The 9,465-nt window shown below is 45.2% G+C and overlaps 1 protein-coding gene across 1 annotated transcript in view; it reads right to left on the reverse strand.

Moving 5' to 3' along the window:
• EPHA4 (EPH receptor A4) overlaps nt 1–8,914 on the reverse strand; it is a 142,016-nt gene extending 133,102 nt beyond the window's left edge. The window contains exons 1-3 of the mRNA XM_019638205.1: nt 8,733–8,914; nt 5,566–5,633; nt 748–1,411 (exon numbers count right to left, since the gene is read on the reverse strand). Of these exons, the coding sequence (XP_019493750.1) occupies nt 748–1,411; nt 5,566–5,633; nt 8,733–8,823 (823 nt within the window). The 5' untranslated portion in view covers nt 8,824–8,914. The remainder of the gene's footprint in view (nt 1–747; nt 1,412–5,565; nt 5,634–8,732) is intronic.
• Between the last annotated feature and the right edge of the window lie 551 nt (nt 8,915–9,465).

The raw sequence follows: 9,465 nt of genomic DNA on the forward strand, positions 1-9,465 counted from the left end.
ATGATACATAGAAATTAACATGATAAAAACTCTTAGATTTCTTCCAAAACTCAATAACCAAAATGGATCACAATTTAGTATTGCCTCTGACCACAGATCAAATAAGAAGACTCTTACTAGCTCTTTATCACCTCCTTGGGGAAATAAAAGTCTTTCATCAAGATTAATTTCACTGAGGGTCCCTATCAGTGGGTGCTCAGCGGAACAAATGTATTTGAAACACTGTCAATCCATGTCTACACTGAATCATGTCTACACTTGCCCACAGGGAGGGGAAGGCTGGATTTTTTTTTTTCCACACAGTTCGAGGGAATTGGAACCACAAACAATCCTAATTTCACACGTAAATTGTTCATGCACATGCACATGTGATGGGAGAGTTTATCGTTTTACCATGTCTAGAGACAGGAACACTATGGTTTGAAAAAGTGTCCACCCTCTTTAGGGTAGGATCAATCCAGCCCGCTTTCTTCAGCTTGTTCATTTACATCCAGCCAGTTCAGAGCTAAGTGCCCGCTAAGCAAATGTGTTCGGCCTTTACTCATTACAAGCAGCATCATTCACTTTGTCAGTATTCGAACGGTCTTAGCCTTGCCACCTGGAGCGATAGCACTTCCTCATTAGACCCCTCTGTCCCACCACATCCCACAGGGGCTGCTAATTACTGGCTTGACTCCATTTAGTCTCATCTCTGATTTAATTACGTGCACTAAGCCCTAATGAAAAGCACAATATGGCTTGTCTTACCTTGGCATTCTCCATTCCGCTCTTCATGCCCAGCATTGCATAGGCAGTTGCCAATGGGTACCAGCCATTCGCCATCTGCCCCGCAGTACATTTTTGGCACATCTTTCTCTTCTGAGTTGTTGACACAGGAGCCTCGGACTTCCACCAGAGAAGACGTGTCGGCCCCCGTGATGGTGTCTGGAAACTGGGCCAGATTGCGAACCGTGAGCGGACACTTCTTATAGAACACGCGGACCGATACCAGGGCAATGCAGGCGCCCACATCCTGAAAAGCGAGGTAAAACCCCTTTTTGCTCAACGGCCCTACATCCCGGATCTCGGTGTTGAGCTTCATGATCCTGTCGCCAATGTCCACTTGGGTGAAGCTCTCGTCGGCGGCGATGGTGTCGATTTTGGCAAACTGGCTCTCTCGGATAAAACGCTCTTTGTCGTTGTCTGATTCGTAGTAGTACAGGTTAAACGTCTCCTTGCAAGTCCCCATGACACCGGGAAGACTATTGCAATCCCTCAAAGTGAACTTGATCTCAATGTACACCCTCTGAGCCCCCTCTCGTGTGATCCAATCAGTTCGGAGCCAGTTATTCTGGCTGGGCTCCATCACGTTACACACTTGATAGGTTCGGATGGGCGTGTTTTTTTCATCCATAATACTCACTTCCTCCCACTGCAAAATTCCAAAGGAAATGTATCAATTACAAAACGCCATCATGCAGTGCTCTGACAATCCTGCATTATTACTCTCATAAGACATTTGTAATTTTTGTTTCAGTAAGAAAACGACTGAGCACCAGTCCTCGCTAGTAAAGCCTCTTATGGAGATAAGACAGTATTTTACCGGGGAAGTGGTTTTTTGTTTGTTTGTTTGTTTGTTTTTTAATTGTTTCATTCTTTTGCCTAAAATCCAGAGGCCATGGTGGATTTATTGCTTATGAGTTCTCAGCAGTTCCTTGTGGTGGTCTAACAACCTGAAATTCACCTATTACGACAGCTACAATTTCAAGTGGCAACAGTTCAAACTTGCTCATCAATGAAAAACTAGAGTGCGTATTGTTTCAACAACAGAGCTGAGACCTGCAAATTAAGAGCAGGAAGAGTCGAGCTTGCCAAAGGAAGACAATTATCAGTTAATTAGTGGTGCTCCTGTCAGAACTTTGCTCTCTAATACCTAAAAAAATGTCAGTCGATTTTTTTTTTTCTTTTTCTTTTTGGCACTGTCACTACTCTTTAAAGGAGAAAAGAAAATCTCGCCATTCTGGTTTTGGTAATCCTGGGAAGGCAGAGAGTAAACTTTCTGGTTGGATTTCTCAATTACACTGTCATTTATAATGGTGGAACACTTTTCAAGAGCATTTATTCAATTAAATGTTTGTATATCGTTCCTACTTTTAAAACATATACACATAAGTAAACAAGAATGCACATATGCTTTGCTTCTAAACATTCTGAGGATGTTGAAAATAAAATGTTCAGAGGTATTTACGACTGGAAGCCCAAGAAAATTACAGAAGGATGGTAGAGTTTTCTTCACAATCTGCTTCCTAACATAAAGATTCCAATGGTGGGACAACCTGAATTCACTGTGACTACAGTAATAATTTCACTCTTGCATGGCTTTAAAAAATAGCCCTAAAAGCAGGAAGATTGTTTGAGGGCTCCTGCAAAACTGGTAGGCAGCCTCCAATTCTTCACTAATATCTACAGTAGTGTATTTACATAGACCTGATATAAATTAGCTTAAGTATCTAACACATGAATATAACTAGAAAAAAAAAGATAGTTTAAAAAAATTTGCATTCTATAATAGCTCCACTTAAAGTTCCATTCAATAAAATGAAGTACATAGAATCATAATGTATCTTTTAACAGGTTTTCCATCTGTACATTGGAAAACTATTAATGGATGGAAGTGCTACTATGTGAAGGGTGGTAATGCACAGTTTTGTATCCCTTTCATCTGCTACCGTTATGAATGTTGGAGCTGGGAGGGATAAGTGACCTGCGGTGATTAAAATTTCTTTTTCTTCACTAAGTAATAAATTACCAGTAATTTACTTATTTGGGGAAATTCCTGTAAATCCACAAATAGATCCCCACCTTCAAAAATTAAAAACCACTCAGCATTCTTCTCATCTCAAAACAAAGAGAATACAGAAAAACACATTTATCAATGTAAATGAAAGCACATAGGGATATCTCCACAGAGTTCATTCAGGATAATTCAGGTCTAATACGAATTTTCCAGCCTAAGCTTGATTGCCTAAACACACTGATCAATTCACCAGAACAATGACAAATCTCCCCTTGGTTTTGTATTTTACAATCCATGTCAGAAACTCAATATACTCCTTTAAATGAACACTGCCCAGAAATTAGGTTTTTGCTACAACGTTGCCATCAGGAGCCATCACTTTCTATTATTCTCATGTTATGCTTAGTTGTTCTGATGGAAAAACAAGAGAGCAGTGAGTTGTCTCTGACTATATTTTATTTTTTACTTGGTGGTATTGTCAAATAAGATTTGTCTTTTTTTAAAAAAATAATAACAACGACAAATAAATGTTATTATTGGGTAAAACTCTAATCCCAAATTTCCAGCCAAGAAAGATGTAATCTGTTCTAACTATAAGTAGAGATTTCAAAATAATCAAAAGACTCAAATATGCTTCACCCCTCAGTTAGAAAGAACTTTTGAAAGCCAGTTCATCCTTATTTGGTAGATGTCTAATTCATCCATCACTCTTAGCCTGAAAAAGTCCTCTTCAATTACACAATCCAGAGATTAATTAAACTTTATAATTTGGCACATAATTTCTCAATGGCTACTATGCATTTTGGAATGTCTGTTTCTCTTATGCACAAGTAAAATTTCACTTCTAACCCCTCACAATAATACTTAAAATGTTACACATAATATTTAAGGACAGGAAAACTCTGTCTACAGTCAGCCCATAAAAAGTTCTGGATTGTATACAACTATCAGTATGCATGGCTTTTTTTTTTTTTTTAAGAGACCTCAAGAGAGAGAGTTTTGTGTCTAGAAAACGTAGGTGCTTTTTCAGCAGTTTCAGGAAAGGGGTGGGGTGGACGTGGGGGAAGTCTGCAGCATATTAAATTGTAATAAAAGCTTTCTAGAAACTAGATAGACCATAGACTGTACTAGACAACGTATCACCCCTTGCTTTTAAATAGGTCCATGTATATTTAGTGTAACAAGTCAGATCCCAAATCATACATGATGCACTCTGTCTTCTAACTTGAGAGCAGCCAGTAAGAAAAATAAGGCTCATTAAAAATTTTAATGGAAGTACTGACACCTTCCATCCTCAATTTTGCGGACAGTTCTAATCCATTCAACCTACAGAGCAATGGCCGTGGTGTAGCATGGAAAAGCCTTCCCGAATCAGTGACCTTTCCAGGGTATAGGATTAACAAGAGTCTGACTCTCACAAGATAAAGCTGTGCCTTTCTTCACATTCAAAGGATGAGGGCAATTGCCTGCAATCAGTGGTGAATACAGCCTGTCTACACTGCCAGAGGCCTGCCAATCATTCTCCCTCCCTTGAAAAAAATGGTTTTGAGGGCAGACTGGAATTTTTTCAGCAGAGACCCATCCAAAGGCAGTCAAGTTCAGGCAGAAAAACAGGAAGGCAGGGCAATCTCCGTTTTCTTTCAAATGGATTACAAGACCTGCTTTGGAAAAATACAGCTTAAAATTCTCCATTTTCATGACTGTTTCTTGCCTTGTCTTTATTTTTGAAACCTGTCTTCTTTAACAGTTCTAATAGATGTTTATTTTTTTTTAATCTTTTATTGCTTATTCATTGGACAGGATGAAGCATCATACTGGGTGCTGGCATTACAATTTTTGCCTGGTTAAGACTCTTAATCTTTCTTTCATCCCTATTGTTTTTAAACACTTGACTCAGTCATAGACTATCAAGCGTGTAAAGGTAGGATGATATGCTTAATTTTTAAAGGATTTGAAAGTTATTTCAATTTGGCAGAAGCCAGAGATACACGTTGTACTGATTTCTTTCCAAAGCTGATTCATTCTGACCTGTTATTAAAGGGAGAGGATGGGGTAGGAGAATGTGGTCATTGACCTATTTCTATTCTCTCAATCTTCCAGGGGAGACAGTGATAACAAATTTGAGAAGAAATGAACAGCGAGGTGCTCTCTCATAACTTTATAATCCGGCCTCCCCATCACCAAAGAGCCAAGATTTCAGATCCTTGAACTTTTCAAATTTAACACCAACAATGCTCGAGCCTGTGCTGCTTTCTGCATTTACGGTGGCCCTGGCACAAGTTCGCGTTGCTTTCTCTCAGTGTGCAAGACACACAGCAGCTGCTTTAGGATGGTGGTGACAGCGAGGTAAGGTGTGTCTGCTGCCTCATCGGGTACAATTAGAAGTGTTTTCTCCCTGCCGTCTTTACTTATGTATGTTTCTCACTGGGAACAGAATGATTCCTTTAACATCAACGCTGTCAGGACTTCATGGCCATCGCAATAATAGACAGAAATTCTAATTTAGTCCCCAGATTGTGTTTCTTGTCAGTATATTCGTTTTAAATAGGCACCTAAGTCTATGCCTCTACCAATCTCCTAACTCTGAAAACCCTTTCTGCCCTTTTGGTTCCATGACAGACTTATCCAAGGGGAGTATAGGATTTCTGCAACAAAGCGTAATTCACTTCATAGGCCTTGGCGGAAATCTGACCCCTCACCACAATCAACAAGAATCAAGCCATTAGGACTCTCAGAAAGTTGCTAATCACTCCTTTTTACCCTTTGGAGCAGAGGAACTCGGAACTTACCCCGCCCTCCAGAGGGCTGGCTATCCACCCAAGTTCTCCCTGAACGGATCTGGAATCCAATAAGGTAACTGTAAAAAAAAAAAAAAAGAAAGAAAGAAAAGAAAAATAGATTAATTTCCAATCGCAAAAAGCCAATACTACGAAAACCATTTGCTTGAGCGTTTCCATATGTGCCGAGGCTGCACATATCCAACTCTGATCAAAACCTAAACTTGGTCTCACTTATGTAAATAATCATTACTCACTTGATCTTCTCCCCTCTTTAAATCTGCAAGTTCTTATTTATTTAACTTGCTTAGCCTTTAAAATTCCATCCCAGGACTCAGTTGATTCATTTTCTTAAAAGGATGAATAGAGAATCTCAAGTACAATTCAAAAAATAAATATATCTATGGAGGGCAGTTGCACTCCAGAGCAAAATCTGCATTCATCTTTGTCTGGTATCTACTGGAGTTATTTGTTTTTGCAAGTTTCAGATGACCACATAACTCATCATCATGGTGACAGAGCCACAAGTGAATTCTATCTGAGACTACTCAAAGGGTCATGAAAAGGCTCTCTCCCCTACCATTTCCCCTCCCCACACACCACCAAATAAATCGGCCCTGGATGTGGTATCCGCTGCCTTTTCAAATATCAAAGTTTCAGAAGGGGGCATGGCAGACGTGTAGAATTAGAATGCAAATGAATTGAAGTATTCTCTTTCCCAGGTCTTTTTGAGGACAATCGGAGACTCCTCCTCCACCCAAGAGGAAATCAAGGAGTTTGAATTTTAGGTCTGGAGTGCCACCTAATAGGTTTTGTAAGCTTGTGGTACACCTAAAAGCGTGCGTCAAAGCTTAGGGGGACCGGGAGAGAGGCTACCGAGCTGTTGTACCCTGCCCGGGCACCTAGAGCATTGAAAACGACGCAGTAAATTCCTAACCTCTCCACGTTCCCTTTCCCACCGAGATCTGCAGGCCTGGAGGTCGAAAGGCCCATCTCAAAGGAACCACTGAGTTATTAATTTGACCAGCGAGGCTGGCTCTTCAGGCTGGGGGAGGGGTGGGAATGGGAAGCTTTCATCCTTGCTCCTGCGCACCCCGACTCTCAAGCTCGCCCCAAGCCCCTGAATTCTGACCATTTCCCCTCTCATTTCTCCTCGAAGTCAGAGGAGTTAAAAACCAGCCTTTTTCTCCGGGATTTCCCGAGAAACCTGAATTCCTAGGGTCTGTTAATTATTTTAAAATGTAGAGCCTTCCCTGGGTTGCTCCCGCCCGGAGTTGCGCCCCCACCCCTGGCCTCATTCTCTCTTCTGGGTCCCTAGAGAAAAGCCCGCTACATCCATTTGGATTTATGTAAGGTGGATTAGGGACACAAAGGGAACAATAAGACCCAATTTACAAAAAAAGGGACGGAGTAGAATGGGAGGGTAAAAAGGAGAAAAGAAAACGTGATGGGAATAAAAAGCAACAAAATGAATTAATTTTTAAGGGGGAGGAGGGGTCTGAGAAAGGGGCAACTTATCCCCGCTTCTTTCTACCTCAGCCTACGGCTCCATCAGCGCCTTTTTGTGTCTAGGGCTCCCAACTTTTATTTAAAAAAAAAAAAAGAGTTGGGTAAAAAAAAAAAAAAAATCTGTGCGTCTGGTGCGGTGAGGTCTTGGGGACTTCCCAACAAGTGTGTGAAGTAGTCAGGAAACACGGTTATCCACGATTCCGCTTAGAGAAATGACCCTGGGGACCGAGGGGCGGCAATGGGCGAGATGGCACCTGGAGCCACGTCGGAAAAAGGGAAGAGATAGGGAGAGTGGGAGAGCGCCCCTTTCCTCCCACGCAGTGTCTGACGGCAGGTGTGTGAATCTCCAAGCTTCAGTCTGGCGAGCTCTGGGTACCGGCTGCCAGGCTAAGGCTAAGTTGGTTTTTGGCTCCCTCCTTCGGAACAGGGAAAATGATAGATTGTATAGGGATGGATGGACGGATCCTGGAGAGATGGACGGAAGGATGGAAGGAAGGAAGGACGGACGGACGGACGGACGGATGGATGGATGGATGGATGGATGGATAGATGGATGGATGGATAAGTAGGGAGGGGCAAAAGAGTAGGTGAGACGGATGCAAGGCAAGATGCACGGAGACTCGAGCACGAGCATTCGCCGGAACACTAGCGCACACAAGGCATTTGCGCACACACAATCGTCCGCGTCCACGCGGGTACCACGCACCCCATACACGCATTTGCGCGCGCGCGCACACAGACACACACACACACAGACACACACACACACACACACACACATACACACGCACTCAACTCGCCTTTCTCTGAGATCATCAGAAACTAAATGATTAACCCCCATCTCCTCGACATAGACACAGACACAGTCCCTTCCAGCATGTGCGAACCGACGCACAGAACACTGGGCACAGAGACGGGTCCAGTCGGCTCCGCACGTTCCCTCCAAACTAACCCGTGTACAGTTCTGAGGCAAAAAGCAAAAACTCGAGGACGTTCAACTTGCCGGTGGGTTCCCCAGGTCTGACGGATGCTATGAGGAGCGTGAGGCCCCTTAGACCAGTGATCGCACCCCCGGGCGCGGAGCCCAGCGGGGAGAAAGGTTTCCGACGCCCCGTGCTAGAAATCAGGTCACCGGCGACAGGCGAGAGGCACCACGACCGCTGCGCGGCGGAGGCCCGGCAGCCGGGTCCCGGGAAGCGCAGGGTCGTGAAACTTTGCAGAAACCAGAGCTTGCAAAGCTTTCACAAGAACCCGGGAGCACCAAGCCCTCACTCGGCTCCAGGTTTCCATTCCCCCCTAGACCCGGGTTGGAGTTAGCGAGGACTAGGGAGGGCTACAGAATTATTGTTTTAAATCCTGGGGTTGGCTCCGTGAATTCCACCGAGACGCCTCGAGCTGGCCTCGCTGGCGGATGCTGATAAACTTTGTCCTTTCGCTACAAACTTGGGCACCCTCGCCGCAAGCACGGGTGACCGACTCCGGGCAAGCTACTCCGCTGTCCCCCGCCTCCCCTTCGCCGACCCCCTCGCCCCGGCCCCTTTCTCCGCAGTCGGGGCGCACCGCTCACGCCGGGGTACCCCTACACCCGCTGGCCTCGCGCTCCCGTGGACTATTCGCCCGCGGATTGTCCCCTCTCGGTCCCCAACAGCAGAAAGGCTGCCCGCTCTTACCTTCATTCGCGGGGTACACCCTGGAACCCGTGACAGCGTCGCAAATCCCAAAGAGAAACGAAAAGAGGACGAAATAGAATATCCCAGCCATGGTTCGCCGGTGCCAACGCTGCTCCTGCCGCTTCTATCCCAGTGGAATAAATGCTTAAGTTAGGAGTGCAGCAGGCTGAAGACATTGCCAAGGGGGTGGGCCCGGCCCGTGACGTGCACCCGCCAGTCCGGGGCCCGCGGCCAATGGTTGTACAGACGGGGAGGCCTGGCCCCCGCCCCTACTGAGCAGAGCCAGTCTTGAGGCCCCGCCCCCCGGTCTTGGCGGGGCGCGAGGTCCCGGCTGGCTCGAGAGGGCGAACTCCGCGGGGGTCCTCGCCCCCGCCCGAGGAGGCGGCGGGGTCCCCAGACGTCACCTCAGGGGTCCAGCCCTTGGGCGGTGGAAGGAGCTTCGAAAGACTCTGAATTGATTGAGGGGGGGAGCTCGAGGAACGGTTAGTAAATCCTTTTTACCCTCACGGACGGTGTGAGGTGGAGGAAAAGGCTCTTTTATTACAATAAAATAAAGACAAAGTTGACCTGCCTCTTTGCTTTTGCCCTTTTCTGAGGGTAGAAGCGTTCGTGCCTCGCGCGCCCGGGCTGGGGCTGCACACTCCTGCGCACGTCCACAGCTGCCCTCTGCTACCTTGCCCTGTTTTGTGTCTTTACGGCGCATCTCCACATGAAATGCCCTTCGAAGGGAGTT

Source organism: Hipposideros armiger, unplaced genomic scaffold (genome assembly GCF_001890085.2).
Source record: "Hipposideros armiger isolate ML-2016 unplaced genomic scaffold, ASM189008v1 scaffold_38, whole genome shotgun sequence".
In the NCBI taxonomy this organism is placed as follows: domain Eukaryota; kingdom Metazoa; phylum Chordata; class Mammalia; order Chiroptera; family Hipposideridae; genus Hipposideros; species Hipposideros armiger.